This window comes from Siniperca chuatsi, linkage group LG17 (genome assembly GCF_020085105.1).
Source record: "Siniperca chuatsi isolate FFG_IHB_CAS linkage group LG17, ASM2008510v1, whole genome shotgun sequence".
NCBI lineage: Eukaryota > Metazoa > Chordata > Actinopteri > Centrarchiformes > Sinipercidae > Siniperca > Siniperca chuatsi.
The window spans coordinates 12,802,456-12,821,388 of record NC_058058.1 but is presented as its reverse complement, the minus strand read 5'-3'; the positions used below and the strand labels follow the sequence as shown (position 1 = coordinate 12,821,388).

General features: G+C 38.9%; 1 protein-coding gene across 1 annotated transcript in view; it reads right to left on the bottom strand.

Annotated features, from left to right (window-relative positions):
- The window catches only part of csmd3b (CUB and Sushi multiple domains 3b), a 359,142-nt gene that overhangs the window by 103,610 nt on the left and 236,599 nt on the right, over window positions 1–18,933 (bottom strand). The window contains exons 14-15 of the mRNA XM_044171541.1: window positions 9,940–10,061; window positions 914–1,017 (exon numbers count right to left, since the gene is read on the bottom strand). Coding sequence (XP_044027476.1) covers window positions 914–1,017; window positions 9,940–10,061 — 226 coding nt within the window. The remainder of the gene's footprint in view (window positions 1–913; window positions 1,018–9,939; window positions 10,062–18,933) is intronic.

The following is an 18,933-nucleotide window of genomic DNA, read 5'->3' as shown; positions in this document are numbered from 1 at the left end:
GGGTAAACAAATTGCTGGAGCATTCTGCGCTGGAGTTGAATGCTTCGATTTGGTTTGCTTTGGTTTTCCAGAATGCTACCTCATAAAAGCAAATTGCTCAGAGTACATTCATACTATACAGCGTTTTTTCAGACTGCCAGTGCTTTTTGGGCATGAAACTTAACAGTGGCTGACTCCAAAGTGAATTGAAATCATCCACTTTGTAAAGGCTCTGCATCTGTTATCTGTTTGGGCACTGCTGAGCATTTTCAAAATTCAAAGACCAGTTCATCCTTTTAAGTGGAGCACACATAATGCAGACTGCTGTTTTACAATCTGACTAATTGCGACAAAGAAGATGGAGGTTTTCCACCTAACTGGCAGCTGATGATTTACATCAAGAACAAGAATGAAAATGGACAAAGTACAAAAAGAAAATTTGGTAGTAGTTATTACTCTGATTATTTAGACTTTATGTGGAACATGTTAACTGTGTTGGGCATGCGTTTGATTGACTGACAGCAGCGCTGCTTCTCATGAGGTCAGCTGGTTATCATGGAAACACAATGTGTGTTGCACAATCTGCTTTATGAAATCACCGAAGGAAAATGCAAAAATGCACTTAAGGTAGCACATTTTCTGAAAGTTACTACATTCATCTTGGAATTGATCTCACACCATTACTTTGGAGAAGCTGTTTTGTTGCCATAATCTGTCTGGTATGACAGCAGACCCCACTCTGTGTGCATCTCATCATTGTAGCTCTGAGAAGACAACTTAATATGCTTTTTGATTTTCAAGCAAGAAACCATGAGTGTGTTTTAGTTAACTACCTCTTTTATTATGTGTGGGATGATTGATTTGGATTAGAAAAAAATAAAAACTTTTCATAGGAAATAAATGGGAATATGTAAAATGATAGTGTAATACTTACACCTGTAGTATAGTTGTAGGATCTCCCACCTCCCCTCCATCTCCTATAGTCAGAGTATCATAGGCTATCTCCAGGTCAAACTCTTCAAAGTTGATCTGGATTACCTGAAGTTCACACAGAAAAACACAGAAGCATACATGTCACTTTAAAGCCACTTCCAGCACAACCCAGTCAAAGTCAATCTGGGACTGATATTTAAATTTAGGTTTACAAAGGTCAGGGCTACTAAATCAATAGCCAAAAGAAGATGAAGAAGCAGGTCCTATAAACATACACACATTAGAGATCTTTTTTTACAGTATATATGAATGTTACCATATGTACAATGAGTATGAGTATTAGGGCCACAGTTAGGAAAACAAACAAACTTTTTCTTGCAAAATTATGACTTTATCTCATAATAGTCTCAAAATATTCTCTCCTAAAATTGCAGGTTTATTCTCATAATATTAGAACTTTTGTCTCGAAAAATTCCAACCTTGTTGCTAAAACATTTAGACTTTTTCGTTGTAATATTATGACTTTCTATTGAAATAAAACTCCGCCGTAGATGCCAGTTTAGCTTGACCCATTTTCTTGACAGAAACTCTAGGCTGTATAGGCTGAGGTAATAGATTTACAGAAGTAATTACGTTTTCTTTGAAAATGAACTAAAATGAGAAAAAAGCAACAAAAAATGCCAATTTAAAATAGAAGGCATGACCAAAAAAATTAATTAGAAATTACATGAATAATCTTAGAAATATATCTTTAAAATTATTTTGCCCTCCATTGATCCCAATCATAACCAACATATGCTCCATAGCTGTTTTTATGTTTAGACTTTCACCTATGACCATATCAAAGACACATTTCTCTCATGGAATTATGAATGACCAAAGGTGAATCAATAGAATGCATTAATGCATCTCACAATGCAGTATGATTTCATACAGCGCTGCAAGAAGAACTAGGAAGAGATGAGAAACACCTCCCGCGCTGCGCTCGAAGCTGGGAGAATCGGCACACAGCTCAAAACTCTGATCAGGAATTATTAAACCAACACTTTCTGTTTCATCTAAGACCAGAGAGAATCACATTTGGCAGAGGAGAAGAGAGGAGAGAGAAAACGAGCAGGGGGAGGAAGAAGAGAGAGAAAGAAAGGATGAGAGGGACAGAAAGGGGAGAGTAGATAAAGAGAAGGAAGAAGATGGGGGCTGGAAGAAGGGAGTGGAAAGGAGGAGGAGGCAACAAAGAGGAATGGGAAGTAATAATGAGCACATCTTTGATGCTAGCAATGTTCAGTGTTAGAATATTTCAAACTACAATTCTGACTTGACCCGCAGGGGAAGACTGAAACCTCAATCTGCCTATCCTTCCTTCTCTTCCTCTTTCCTTGTGAGAAATTTCTGATTTACAGATTCAATATTTGGCTGGAGGACTTCAAAAACATCCAAAACAGTATACAGGTCTGAGTGACCTGTACACACAGTTAGCATATTTACGTGCATATCAATATCTTCTTATTTGTGAGCATCTGTTTTTGTAGTCTGCATTCAAACATTCTGCTTGAGTCAGACATCATAAATATAGTCCTTCTTTTTTTCCTTCACTATCTGCAAACTGAACACCTGGGGACATGATATCACTAGTGCGCATGTTAAAGTATAAACAGCTTATCCTCACTATGACCTTACCCACTGAATCTATGAAAAAGGGGGGACAAATGAAAAACGGAGCACACAAAGCAGTGGCCATGCCTTTCCCCTCGCCTGCTGTTTAACTACTTATTTGTTGGCAGTGTCGCCTAAATGTCTTTTGTTCATGGGGTTAATTTTCATTGCTTTCACACTTTTTGTATGACATTACAAAAGACATTACATGAGAAACAACAACGGATGTGGCCATACCAAAATAAAGTCAAGCTGGAAAGCACCAACACCATGTGCGGAAGTGAGCGGAAAGGAGTGAGATGAGGGGGGCTACAAAGATGAAGCAGTGATCTGCCTATTGCTCACAATGCTGACTCAGTCTTATTGGCATGTAAGGCAGCAGATTGGATTAAAGCAACAACAGCACCTACAAACCTGCTAAACTCTCTCTGGCAAAGCACACACATGCACAAAGACACACCAGCACTCAAGCACACATTGTCACAAACACACACAGATACACACACACACACACACACACACACAGAAACACACTCACTTATACAGTCAGGCACAGCTTTGTGGAGATTTATGTGTCTATTTCTGTGATTACATAGTCACCATTTTCACACTTATCACAATATTCCTATAAGCCCAAAGCAGGCTTTCAATACAACAGCAACTCTGACACTAAATAACGTACACCATTATACGTAAGGAATGTTTTTACATATTTTATCCAAAGGCAAGACCTGATCCTGCATTTAAAGGGTTAATCATTATGATTATCATAGTGAAAATACCCTGTTGCACATTCTTGTTGCAATAACCAGCTCACTTCAGTAGTTATCCTGTTGGTGCTACCACTGCAGGAAATAGTGCAAATGTGCACCAGAAAAGATTATCTCATATTAAGCACAACTGTTTAACTATGCTGGTTTGTATGGGAATTTAGCTGTACAGGTCAGTTTATCTTCTGATTCTCATGAACTACCAGCAGACAAGCTGCTGCAGAGCATGTTGCCCAACACAGTTTCAACCAGTCCAGATCCAGAGTGTCTTTAGGATCAACGATCAAAACATGTGTTACTGAATTTAGTTTTTTTTTTTTTTTTTTTACAAAATTATAATTTGAAAAGAAAATATATGTGTTTGTATGTTTTACATGCCATAAAACAAATCCCTTGGACCTTTACAGTACATGCTTCATGTCAGTGTGGTTTCATGAATGTAGTTTTTACACCAGCACTTCATTTACTGAAGAACTTCAGGAAGTGCTTTACTACTGGAAAATATTCCTAAATAATAAGTCACAGTGGTGAGTAGATGCTGTGCTACTACAGCTGCCATTCATCTACAAGTCTGAATAGAGAAACGTTGCCTTTTCTAGATGCTGATTGTGGTTTTTTCGCTTATAGTTGAACTTGCAGCATTGAGTATTTCCTCAACACTGCTTTTTTTTGCCAAAATGGTGAAAATGAACAATGGCCTATAAAATAATAAAAAGAAAAAACAAGGTGAAGGCAATGAAGGCATCAACAAATTCAAACAAATTTGCTGAATAATTAAATGGAAAGGGGAGCAGTTACTGAGTGAGTAGCATATGATGTAATCTGCTAGCAATAATGGCTGTCAGTGGCTTAGTTAGTTGGCTATATAATGGAGACCATCCAGCCATCATTGGATTCGTGGTGGGAACAGACCAGACCTGTTTGGTCATGCAGTGTATCAGAATCAGAATCAGAAATACTTTATTGATCCCGGAGGGGAAACTCTTTTGTTACAGCAGCTCGCTATCACATCAGTGCACACAGGAATAGGAATAGAAGTACTAAGCAAAAAAATATAATACACTATGAAGACAGAGGTATAAAGACAGGGGAGTGCCTGTATGTTCCGATGATGGAAACTGGTCTATCTATCTCCTTGTATACGTCCTTTACAGAACACCCTAATGCCACATCAGCACTGTTCACACAGCATTAAACACAGCTAGAATATAACTACATTACACTGTGCCCATGTGTGTCTATGTATGTGTGTGTGTGTGTGAACTCTGTACTGAAGTCAACTTAGATTGGAACCTTATTACTGACAGTGTGTGGCTTAGTGTTTATGTGTGCGTTCTGTATCTCTTTCAGTGTAGTGTGTGTGTGTATCTGCGATAGATGAAGCTGAACACTACATATTTCTCCTCTCCTCTAATAGGTTGGTGTTCGTGGAAACATCCATCTCTCTCTCTCTCTCCTTATCCCTCCATCTCTCCTGCCTCTCTATCTTTCTCTCTCTCGTAGTCATCTTCTCGGTCTCTCTCTTTTTAATTGGCTGCTGCATTCTTTCTTTCCATCCATCTATGGCTTCTAGCCAATGAGGCGACAGAATTGGATTTCTGCTTGATAAAGCACTTCCTTTGGTTGTCTCTGAGACAGTGAGGTGGGGGAGGCTCCTCCCTACCCATACCATAATAAGATCTAGGGATTCCTTGAAGATACAGTTACTATAGGAATATCTGAAACACCTGGCGAGCAACACAGTCAGTGATGTAAAGGGGGCACAGACAGGGCCGGGGAATAACAGATTGTCTGTGATAATATTATAGTAAACCCTCTACCACTCGCTCCCCTTGAACGTGTTTCCTCCTAGAAGGTATAAATTATGACGTTGTGAGAAGAGCCAGGCTTTAGCTGATGAAGACTGATGACCAGAGCCTGTTGCAACTTACTTACTTCTGTTTCATTGAGCTGAATCCACCAGGTGCCTCGTTTTTAGACACCAACTCTGAACAGGAACCTGTGGGAAAGGCTATGCACTTTACTGTTGCTATTCAACAACTGTACTGAAAAATGCATTTGAATCACAGTGCTCTTTTGTGTGTTTAACATTTTTTAACCTGAGCCCTAAAAAAGTGCTTCGCTGTTCGTCCTGTCAAGAAGATGCAGAAGCATGCCATTTTAATGACTAACAGCTAGCAAAAGAAGCCAGTGCAGTGATTTTTTTTGTCTAGTGATTTCTGCCTCATGGCTTCAGTGTGTGTGTCTGATTTCTGTAGGCCTTCAGGGCATTATTGAATTTAATGCCTATAAAAGTACAAAGAAAGCTCCACAAAAGTATAACTTTCCCTTCTTACTCAGTGCATTACATTTCCTTTGTGTTTGTCATAGTGGTGTTAACTAAATATGCAGCATGATAGCACTGCAGTAGTCTTCTTGTATCAATGGGTTATGCATTACACTGTGCATGCAAATGCGTATGAAAGCCAGCTTATACTTGTCAATGTATATAACAGAGCATGATCTAGCATTTGTATGTGCTCGTAGTGTGTCCAGTTGTGTTAGTGAACTAAAACATAGCTGGACACATACAGTAGAAATTAAGTTGTGTTATCTCATGCATCATAAACAGATGATAAGAAGAAAGTGCTTTGACTTGCTGATATCACAAAAGATGGGAACATTGGAAGAACAAAAGAAGAAACTAAGTGATGGGGAAAATGAAGAGAAGACAATAATACAGTAAGATAAGTTTTTTGAGAGAAGATAGGAGAAGAGAAGAGAGAAGTCTAGTAATGGCCATCCCGTCATGCCATCCCCAAGGTTAAATGAGAACAGGAGAGAATGAATTGGCTCTAAAGGCAAATTCTGCCAAAACTAAATGAAGCAATAACATCAGAGAGCTATAGAACCCCATTAACACTTAACTAGAGAGACAGGGAGCAGAAGGAATGAGGCTGACAGAAACAGAGAGAGACAAAGAGAAGAGAGGGTGAGCTATAGAAACCCTGTGTCTCTTTACCTTCAGAATATGAGAAGAAGACAGTGAGAAATGTAGAATATGTGTGGGAATGGGTGCAGTGGAGAGAGCAATACTAATGAAACAGTGAAAAACAGATTTTCCCCTCAAGTGCCCTCCTCCTCCCTCTCTGTATTCTCTCTTTCTCCATAGTAATTTGATGGTTTCAGGCTGAGCTCTTTAATGAAGAATCTGGGTAATTCTGAGGACAGAGCCTCTGGGAGTGAGGGAGGAGGAGGGATGGGCAGTGTAAAAAAGAGAAAAAGAAGGATGAGACAGGGAGAATGAGAGGAAGTGAGTAAAGGATGAAATAGGGAGAGATGTGTACAAGCAATAAAAAAAGAGATGTTCTGCTAGTGGGAGAGGCAGGCTCAGTTGGGACTATTCTCTTAATCTGAATGTCTTTCCCCTCTTCAGCCCCAGACTCTCTCTCTTTACTGGCTCCCAGTGTGTTTGTGTATCATGTTGCCTTCTCTCCTCAGGAGATCAACTGACCACTCACTTGCCCACTAAGCTGCCCCTCATTCCCTCGTCAGCCTCCTAATTGAGGACAGGTTTTTACTGCAGTTTGCCAGATCATCAATGCTCTCATTCTGTTCTTGCCTGTTACCTGTTGTTTACCTGCCAATTCCCCACTGTTTGTTTGCCTTCGCCACCTGCCCAACATAAGCCTGCTTTTGAACTAGTAAATTACCTTTGACTCCACTAGATGTGTGTCTGAATCTACAATTTCCTGTTGCCCACTTATCACTTGAACCATGACAGAATGTGAATTCCTAAACCAAAATAAACCTACAAACACTGAAATGTCCTCAACACTAACTGTGAGCACAGCCTTAACTAAGGTGACCATTGTCTGTGTACCAAACCATGTATTTTTGCAACCTTGAAATTGATCATTACAAAGTCAAGTAATGTATAGAGCCATATATCACTGGAACAGTTTGCCATGCTTTATATCTCAAGAACCTACAACAAAAGATTTAAAGAAGCAGCTAAAGTAAAATAAACAAGTAAAACAGGCTTCCTTTGATTTTCCAAGGCAACAACTTATGGGGATCCCAATAAACAATAAAAACTTGTTAAGGTAACAGAGGCAAGGGCACTTCGCAATCTTAAAATCAACTAAAGGCAGCACTTGGTGTTAACCATTTGGACACAGGTCTAATTTCCTTAAAGTCTGTTCAGGCATAGGACTAGTTGCTCCCAGGTCAGCTGGAGATTGGGTCTGTGTTTGTTATTTAAAAAAAAAAAAGATTTTTATTCAGAGGTAGAGAGGAAATGTTGTAAGAGAGAAAGGGCGATGACCGGCCAGACTTGACCGAGGGATGTTGTGGTTTATGTGGTACGTGTCTGAGCCCCTATGGCACCACCTCTGTGTTTGTTCTAAATGGATGTCCATCCTCTTCAGGTCAGGTACCGTACAAATTTAAAGACCCGTGACGACCTCTTGTTTGATGTAGTGTCATGCAAGACATGTATACTGTGTGGTGCAATGTAGTACATGACATGTCTTTGATTCAGTTTGGTGCATGACATATTGTATACATGATGTAGTATGATAAAAGAACATTACAGTATATGATAAGGTACTATCGGTAAAGCCTTTTAAGATAAAGGGACTTTATGTAGCTTCAGTTGATCTGGTCTTCATTTAGGGCAATGTGTGTAATCATACATAATACATACACATTCATTCTCACCTTCTACACACCCCCACACACACACACACACACACACACACACGTACCCCACAGGGTGGAGAAGGGTATTAGTACTACAGCCTTCAACAGTCACATACACATTGTAGCCTTCAAAAGAGAATGTATTGCTCTAGGCCATAAACCACAGGCCTTGGGCAGTGACAGAGAGAGTTGTGTGTGAGAGTAGGGGGGAAAGAGAGAGACAAAAGTGTATGTGTTTGAGTGTATTTGCGTGGGTGTTAAAACAGCTACTGAGTGTATTTGAGCCCACATGTATGTAAAAGTGTGTCTGTGTGTGCGTGTGACTGTGCGCATATGTGTATGTGCGTCCCTATGGTGCTGACGCAGGTGTTGCCATTGACAACAGAGTGGTTACCACAGTGACCCTGAGTGGAATAAGGATGTGTCTCCTGAATACCAATCAGATTTCTCCAGGGACATAAAGCGACCAATCGCAGCTATCCATCTAACCTCCAGCCTATCGTCTGCCCCTTTGCAGGATTAACCAGTCACACAGGATTAGACACTGATATGCTCTGACTAGCATATAATGTACAGTACCTCCTACATGAATTATTATCAACACATTTCAATTATGTAAAAATGCCGCTAAACTAACTTTGTAAATGCTCGTAAGAGCTGTTGTGTTATATCAATTAAAGTTACATTGAATGCATAAAATTCAAATGGAGCAAAGCCTGCAGGCTAGTTCAGGCAGACAACTTGAGCTGCGTTGCTACACTCACACATAATATACTGTCTCACTGCAGCATACTGTATATCCAACACACTTTTAACAATAAGGCAGACTTTAAAATGACATGCATTCCCCGCTCTTGCTCTACCAATGCTACTCTTGCTTATTTAACATTTTATAAGCCCCACTTCCACCCCATCATTCACCTGTAGGCTTTAAGTTCTTCTTTTGGTGGGAGTTATTATTGTCGCAATCTTTTCTGTGTTTAACTTGGGTACTAGAGCTGCAATGATTAATCAATTAGCTGTAAACTATTAAATTAATCAACAACTATTTTGATTATCGCTTAATCGGTTTGAGTAATTTTTTTAAGAAAAAAAGTCAAAATTCTCTGATTCCAGCTACTTAAATGTGAATATTTTCTGGTTTCTTTACTCCTCGATGACAGTACACTCAATATTGGGTTTTGGACAAAACAAGACACTGATCGACATTTTTCACCATTTTCTGACATTTTATAGACTAAAAAACGAATCGATTAATCCAGAAAATAATCAACAGATTAATCAACAATGAAAATAATCGTTAGTTGCAGCCCTATTGGGTACACTTTCGGGAATATGAGATTACAGCCTACATGCAAAATATCAATATCAATACTCCAAATATGTGTTCACATAATAATAAATGCATTCCATGTGTGTTGGTTTACTGAAGTTGTTTTATAATGAAGTTCTTTTACAACACAATTAACTGAAATGGTTTTGTAAAGTAGAATCTCAGTCATACAGTATTTTACATATTACTTTGTGAGCTACATCAACATGTGTATTTGTGTTTCAATGGGTATGGCATGAGACCTGTAACATTCAAAGAAGGTGTGGAGCATAAAGCCCCATGCACCAGAAGAGAGATATTCTCGATAGTACCAATGTACCCAAAGTGTTCACTTCAAGCCCCGCCACTTAGAATATCACTGATCTCACCTTTAAAATATTTGTTTTACAATTAAAGTAATAATTGGACAGTTGATGATTGGTCTGTCTTGACACTAGCCTGTGTTTTAATGCAATAAACAGATCAAACGGTCATATTACATTTAGCTCCAATAGCAATGTGTGCTAATTAACAACAACAATTTGAATTTGAGAGTTTGTTTGACAGACAGAAACAGAAAAACAGAGGGAGAGAGAGAAGGAGATTTACCTTATTGGGATTTGAAGCAGTAATTATCCACACACACTGTGCGTTGCTCTCATATTGAATTGGGAAGTTAGGAGATGTAAAGGTTCCTGACGGTCCTTGAAGATTACTGCCACATGTCTTCACTGTGAACAGAAAAAACATAATGTCATTGTTAATAGTAGCAATTGTATAATTAGTACAGGTATTAGCATCGGCAATTGTACACTGCACTACAACAGAGAGACAATTACCTTTATAATTAAACCATTTCGGTAATAGTTAGCCAGAGATTCTCAGTAAAAGAAATCCAACAGCAAAAGATAACACTTGTGGATCACAGTAGCAGTGTAGTAAAAACAATTAAAAGTGACACCAATACAATGCTAAGAGTGCGGTGACAGAAATAGAAGACTCAAGTGCAGGCAAGAACAGAAAGAGGAACAGAAGGTCAGAAAGATGTTATTGATACTGTCAGCGACATCTCCCTGGATAGCAGTACTTAATTGGAAGCTATTGGCTGTGAAATACCACAGGATTAGCTAGTATTGATTGATAGAGACACCAGCAATTTACTCTCAAAATCTATTGAAAGTCAACAACTTCCAACTACTAGCTGGGTAATAATTACATTCCATCTTAAAAAGAAGTAAAACATGTACAGTGTAACTTGGGATAGCACACATCTTACATTAGGCATCACAGGATGATGTAACAAGTACAATGGTATGATTGACCAGTGGTGTAAAAGTGTACAACTATGTGGTTTGAGTGGAGATTCACTACGCAAATCCATATAAGCTTATTACAGTCAGTATGTCAACACTTGTGCTGAAAAGTCATACAAACTCACAAACATTAACTCTGAAGCTACACTCAGTGGGGTGTTGAAAATGACACATGCTAGTTGTTCGATAAACCAATGAAGCCTTTATTAGGCTGTGTGCTCTGACTGGATGTGATAGAGAATCTGCTTGTCTGTCCTTGGGTCGTCCTGTTAGAGTTTGGAGGTAATTTTCTGGTTGGTTTGAAGCAGTGTTTGTTCCTTAATTAGTTTGTTCAGCGGTAGGCCGCAGGAACACGTACAGTTAACAGCCGCACACACTCAAACACACACAAAAAACAAAAGCATATAAGCATGAATGCTTATATGGTCACATTTTACAAACAGGCACACGTGCACATGCAGTCACACATACGTCGACACGTACTGATGTACTGTACAGTGACGAAACAAATACACTCAACATTGCAAAAAAATAGACTTGCATGCACACATGATTAGCGGTGTCACAGCAGACTTGCGTGTGAAAATACATGAGAACACTTCCAAGGACATGCATCCAAACACAATTCATACGTACTCACCATGCGCATACAATTCACAAAAATGCATTCTTTCAAGCACTCAGACAAACACACTCCTGGCTGCTATTGTGATTATGCAGAAAGGGGACAAGTAAAAGAATCATACCAAAGTGTCTTTGTGTGTGTGTGTTTCTTTGTGTGTTTAATGGGGTGTGTCCATGAGGTGCTGTAAGAGTGTCAGAACAAGTACAAGACCCCTTAGAGACAACTCTTGTCTGTCTCTGTATCTGTGTCTCTGTGTTTCCCTGTCTCTCTGTCCCTGCCTGACTTCCCCCTGACTGAACCCAGTTGATGCTTGTTTCTCTAATTCTCAATGCATCTTCAGTTGACCTTCTCTTGTGTCCAGCTCAGTGCAATTTATAAACTGATAGATATAGAGAGATGAAGTGTGTGTGTGTGTGTGTGTGTGTGTGTGTGTGTGTGTTTGTTTGAGTTGCACGTGAGAAATGATTTATCTACGTCTCAAAGAGTGTGTGTGTCTCTGTAACTGTGTGTGTATATGTGTGCGATGACAGCACAATCAGCGTGGCTTGAACGAATGGCCAGCCCATCACCGTGCCAACAGCAGAATGGGCACGGTGTTGCTGTAGCGATAGCGCAGGAGAGAGTTATCACCGGAATTAACAGATGAGCTAACATCCCATAATTTATATTAAACTCCATCCGTCTCTCTGCCTGCACCTGTCTGTCTTTCTTTCTGTCTTTCTCTCTGCACCTTTTATTCACGCTGTCTCTGTCCCTCTATCAGCCATTTTATGTAATTCATGATTTACATTACACCATCATTTGCTCTTAGAGTCTGTCCATCTATCTTTCTCTTTATTTTTCTTCCTCTCCCTTTCTGCTTGTGTCTTCTGTATGTTTCACTCATCAGAGGTGGAATGTAATTAAAGTGTATTTACTCAAGTACAATTTTGAGGTACTTACTTGAGTATTTCCATTTTATGCTACTTTATAATTCTACCCCACTACTTTACAAGTTTAAGTTTTGTACTTTTTACTCTGCTGACCACTATAGTAACTTTGCTGGTGAAGATTGTATATACAAAACATCAGTTTATAAAAATGTATGTGTTTTTATAGATTAAACTACCCAGCAGTATGTGGCGTAGTTAAACTTAGCTCTATTGTACTCATGTCGCAGCAAATATAAAATGCTACAACGCATCTGAAATAATACTACAATAATAATAATAATAATACTGTACACGACTAATGGGGCATTTGTTTCCTACATAATGAGTACTGTTTATGTTGATGCTTTAATCATATTTAAAAATACTTCTGTATTTTTACTTAAAGCTGCATTAATTTACATTTTTGGTTGCAGCAAAACAAACTTAAAATGTAACACTGACATATTATCACCTTATAAAGTTACTTACATCACCTTTAGTGTTGGCAAACAATTGTCTATTTATACATTCAGCGGACATTGTCATTCACTTGGAGTTTTTTCTCTGACAACCTGATGCATATAAATCAAATATTCCCTTTTCTTTTACTTCTGTTTTGGTTTCCACCATCTGGCTCTTTAGCTGCTTAATACTCTACTCTTAATACATTATGTTTACTAGCAAGTTGCTAAAATGGTCTGTCTGCAGTTTGGTGCTGGGCAGTTAGCGTACAGTGGGTTAATCAGGACATTGTCACTGAAAAAACCTGCTTGCTGCAGCTAGAAATTAGGTTGATGAAAGCTGGGTTTGTGGACTGGAACACCAAAACAATGAGCCAAAAGACGCTAAAAAGTTCCATAGAAGTGCACAAATGGGTGTTAATTCTCTGTGGGTTCGTCACTAACAGTGACACCTGTTACATTACACATAGTCATGTTATCCATTGTTTGTAATATAATAATAATATAAAACAGTGTGCAGTATATATAATGGAGTATTTTCATAATGATTGTCTCTCTCTGAAAACCTCTCTGTCTAGCTGTCAGTCTGTGTAGCTTTGTCTCTTCCTGTATCTCATTCTCTCCCTCTCATCATTATTTATACTGGCCCACAGTATAGAGAGCTTGAAGCCAAAAAGGCCACATTATCATTGAAGCGATAATTAATTCTAGATCAAATTAAAAAATGTTGATGAGGTCTATCTGGTACTAAAAGCATATTGTTGGAATCACAAGCGAGATTAACTGCATGCTTTAGACAGAAACTGCAGTGAGTATGTGTGTGTGTGTCTGCGTGTAACAAAACATCGTCTTTTAAGTTTATATATTCAGATCAACTGGATTCCCCCAGGATTCTTGCTTTCGCTGTCTCACTCTAACACACACACACACACACATGCATACTCACATACACCGTTGGGATGCGGACCAAAATTAAATGATGTTTCAGGCAAGGATCACATTGCCAAAGCCTCCAATGCCCTTGCTCACAGTTCTCCAAAGTTTTGTTTTATAGCTTCAGAGCATAACTGACGCACCCCATAAGCACTGGGAAGATTGATGAGAGAAATGTTTTTTGAGTCTGAATTTTAACGCTGTTCAGCTTCACAATGTTTTGACTTGGTTCTTCATTTTAGCATAGCAGAAACTCATAAGTGTTTCCTTCGGTCTGATCTCTGCCTTACACTCAAGGTCTATAACTCTGCTGCTTTCTCAGCAGGATGGCCTTTGCGGTTAGTGAGTCGTCCTCCAAGTGGAGGGCTCAGGTTCAATCATCCATACAGCAATACCTGCTGAAGCATACCAAGGACACTTAACCCCTACCTGTTCCAGATTATCTGCCTGACCCTGCCCCCCAACCAGAGAACATAAAGAGAATTGGGGGAGAGGTAAATCAAATAGAAAATAAAATCGAATCATACGGATGAGTTTTCAAAAGTACACAATTCATGGGCTGATTTGTAAATGGCATGCTACTGGATCAGCAATGTCCTCTTGGTACAAATACATATTTGGTCCTTGTGCTGGTTTGTAAGCTGCTGAACTTTTGCATGTTTAATTTGCATGTTTAATTTAATCATTATTGCACACTTTTACCAATACATTACTATTGGTTTGGCTTATGCCTTGTGTCAAGTAAACTGTATCTTGTGGGAAGACATTCCAGCTATCAGTGAATATACTGTGTTATTTTCTGAGCTAATAAACTCAGGAATCAGTCATTGGTGTGCCTTGGTGACATTGTGTATAATCTACCAGTCCATTACAAAATGCCTACAAGCTAAGTGGAAGGTGATTTTTTAAAATGGTTAACTTTCTTATGATGGTACTTTCTTCAACAAAGGAACTTCATGATTAAAGTACATGAATTATTAAAGAAACATTCCCATAAAAGGAAATTTCTCATTACAGTAACTTTGACAAGGATGATATGTAACCAACTAGATAGGTAAGCTAAAATGAAAATCTCAAATTATAATTTTGACAGAAAGGGTTAGGGGGTATCTTTCAATTTCGTGTCGATAACAAGGATACAAATATTACTTGTCAGGCTATCATGTTCATTTTTAATTACAAGTATCCCTTGTCTGGAGTGTGTTTGACAGTTTTTTTATGGTACCAACCATACTAACTTGGTACCAAGTCTAGGAAATTTGAGTTTGGATGAATATTACAATGTCAGAAAACCTACATATGAGTCAAATTCTCTTCAACCAAATCAGATATTTTCTGTGAAAACTTTATATAAAGTTCTTGTGTTCACATTTAGCCTTAGATTACAGTGTTGAGTTAGATCAGAAGCTTCTGCAGGAAGGCCGAACTGGCTGTTTTCACAGGCTGCCTACAGGAGCAGATAGATTGACCAATGGACACAGAGAATGATTGATGACATCATTAAGCTGGCACACAGCGTTCCAATGGTCCTCGCTCTGGTTAGTGCTTTAATGGGTACACACACACACGTACAGAGAGAAACATTTAGTGTTGTACAGTGGCCATAAACTTGAGTTTCTTTCCATTTTTCTTTATTTCCTGTTTGAAGTCAACATATGTGCATGTGTGTCTGTATGTGTGTGTTTGTTGGGTTGACATGTAACACCCTTCGTTGGGTCAGTATATTCAGGCAGATAAACTGAACTCCCCTGGAGTTCACACACACACACACAGACAGAGAGAGAATTGGCTCAATGGCCTTGCCATCTGTCCATTAATCAAGGTGCCACATGGACTCTCTCTCTCTCTCATATAAAGTGTTGTAGGAGTGGACAGAAGGACATTGCGATTTGATGGCTGTTTTTGTAGTTTATTTTTATTTTGTTTTATAATTGTTTTATTGTGTCTAATAAAGTGATTACCCCTCTCTCTCTCTCTTTCTCTTTTATCTTAGCCATCTCTTTCTATTGGTTCACTGTTGTGATATAAAGGGCAAATGTTCAAGATACATTCACTTTATTCTCTCTTTAATGTTCCGAAAGACACATTTAGCTGTATTTAAGTGTTTTGACAGAGGTGACCCTTTAATAAGTCAGCTGGCTTGATGCTTCCTGACAGATTGCCTCTCTCTCAATGTTATTCATGAGTTTCCACTTTAGCTATTGGGTGGTCTGGATGTAAAGGTCAAATTTGAGCTGTGTTCAGCTAGACACAGCCTTTCTCTCATTCCATTTTTGTTCAACAGGATAAAACAAAGTAGGTGAAACAAGGACACTGTACTTTAGAGAACACAGTGTTTTCTCACTGTAGATCAAATGGACATGTAATGAAACACAATCATGGCTGCTCTGCTCTCTCGCACTAGCTTACCTGTTAAACTCATTTCAAAATGTTAATTATTTTCATACGCCTGCAAAGCCAGTGGAGGTGCAAACAGAGGCATAGAGGCTCTTGCGTCTGTTTGGTAAATCCGTGGCTTAAAATGAACACACTTGTGCCAAGGTGGTTGGAGTGGTGCAGATCAGTTTGTGTTTATGCAGATGCAGCACAATTTTTTGTTGGCCTACACATTTTTGGAATGAAATTGCACTGGCATTTCCACTAGCTCAGACCACCTCTTCAAACGGGTACCTTAATTAAATTTTTTGATTAAATCAAAATAGGTACTCAACCTTTTTTCTACACACTGGAGTGGGAAGCCACACCAGTTCCATGTTTTTACAGTGCAAATTGTTTGGAGTATACCCTTTAGTAAACAATATAGCAATATAATCGACAATAATACTAGAAACATTTTATTGTACTATAACATACTGCAGTTGTAGCCTAACTGTCTCCTTTGTTTGCATCATTGTGCATGATCAGGAGTATCAATGTCTTTGTCAAACTAACTTTAAAAGATAAAAAGAGGTTTTGGAAGCATTTTTAGGTGCTGTATAAATCATCGGCAGGTTCTATCTTAGAGGCCAGAAACTGCTGCTTATACAGAAGATGAGATGAGCTGATGTGACTGGCCATTACTGAAGCCCACCATTACCCCACCTGCTGATACTATAGTATCCTTCTAACAGTGTAAACCTGCTCTAGCTCCCCTTCCAGATTGTGCTGTGTTTTGTCAAGCTTGAGCTTGCTCCTCTTTTAACAAAAATTGCAAAAATGAATTGGTCACACATGCAGTTGCATTCAGTGTAATAGAGCCAGATGTGTTAGATGCCTAGAAAACCGCTACACTTATTCTGGACTGGACATCTACACAATATCAATATTAAATACTGGTTGCTGACTGGATAAGTTTATTCTACTCACAGTCTATTAGCATTAGACTAGCTTTTCTCTCTTGCCTCTGGGACATTTTTATTTTCTGAATTTTATTTGGATTTATGTCCCTAAGGGGAAACAGATTTTTGGGAGTAGGTTTAAAAATAGAGGAGTAGGTTCTATATTCTTCTCTATGCCTTTCAGCTAAGCCACCGCCACCAAAACACCCTATTTCAAGCATTAAACATATATTTGCACTGTTTACAGTTGCATAGTATTGTAGTTTTTCTTTTCTGTTTTGTCTTTTGAGTGATCCTGGCATATAGCTCAAATATAGCCACAGCATTGTTGTCAAAAAGATATGTTTCCAGTGTTACATGTATCTTGTCCTTCAAGCAACCTCAGTGTGGTTACCCTGGGATTTATGGGATGTTTGAAGATGGATGTCTTTCTGTTTCACCAAAGTAAGACAGGGATATACTGCATAACAATGACACAGAGCACATAGTAAACAGAAAACATAGTGTCTTCTATTCCAACAATATTATTATCTAAACAAGCATGAATTGTGGGAACATTTAATAGCATTCATGGTTCTAGATAGATTTGTCAGAGATCATGTCATGAACTGTGAACAATAAATAGCATGAGTAGTTGTTCCTACTGTTTGCCTTTAGCATAGGGTAGCATATATTGAGTTTATGCAGCTTGTATTAGGGGACCATGCTAGTGGGATGCTTAAAATAACAAAGATCAACTAGCACAGAATTACTAGTTACTTAGCAACAACCAACCAGGATGGTGCACTTTGTCATGGCTTTGTCAAAAAGTTGCTCATTGAACAGGTCGCTGGGAATACCAGCGACTGTGTTAAATTCAATAGAGCTTTATCAATGCGCACCTGCTACGCAGAAGCTACGGTTGCTCGGTGAAAGTGTCTCACCCTGCCCACATACTTTTCCTTCAAAGATTCATGTTGAGGACTGATGGTTCTGTTTCCAAGGGACAGAGGTCATTCTTTTTAACCATTCACTGCTTCAGGGGACAATGTCAGAGACTTCTAATGTCATTGGCAGAGAAGTAGGTGTGACATTGTTCAGCTTTCCCTTGCCTCCTTCCTCTTCTTCTTCTGTTTCCCTGCCCTCACTTTCTGTGTTCCTACTTTTTTCTCTTTCGGTTCTATAGCTCAGTGATTATTAGTTAGGTGTTAAAGTACGTCTCTCTCTCTCTCTTTCTCTCTCTCTCTCACACACTCTCTCTCACACACACACAGTGAATATTGGTTTTTATGTTAAAGTATGTGTCTCCAGCCACGGTCTGAAGCCTAGTGAAGGGAGACATGACAAATGACTTTGGCATTTAACATGACAAACGCCCTCTCTCTCTGTCTCACTCCCTATGTGCATGTGCGTGTGCATGTGTGTGTGTGTGTGTTGCAAGTATGAGACTAAAAGAGTGGCAGATGTGAAAAAGGAAACAGTAAGAGAAGCTGAAGAATGAATGTCTGAAATGTGTTAATCATCAGAGCACTTCTCAGAGTCACTTTTGTCGCTGTACTGTATGAGCACATTGCAGTACAGCATGAGCAGGTTACACATCTTGTGTCAACAATTAACAATTGTATTGCAAATTGCAATTTGTGTGGTATTTTGAGCAATAATGATCAGACCTGGTGCTTGTTTACAGTAGCCTTTATCAACAGTATATTGTGTTTATGATAGTGGGTGTAATTTTAGGTTCTGAACAATCACTATCATAACTCCCCTGATGAAAGCATACAACAGAGGCATGTTAGTGAGGTGCTACACTGCAAACATTGGGTTATGGAGTGTTTTGTTTCATAATTTCATAGCCAGAGGCTTGACACTGAATTGGGATTTTTTCCACTATAAACTCATCCCTGATCAACACAAACTCATGCTGAGGAGAGGCCAAGGCTACATGCTGGCAACATTTTGAGGCAGTGTAAATGGGGAGTTTTCTTACCTTCGTTATATCTGTGATTACTGCCTCTTTCTCCATCTGTATCTGTGTCTGTTACTGTGGTGTCAGAAATTTGTATG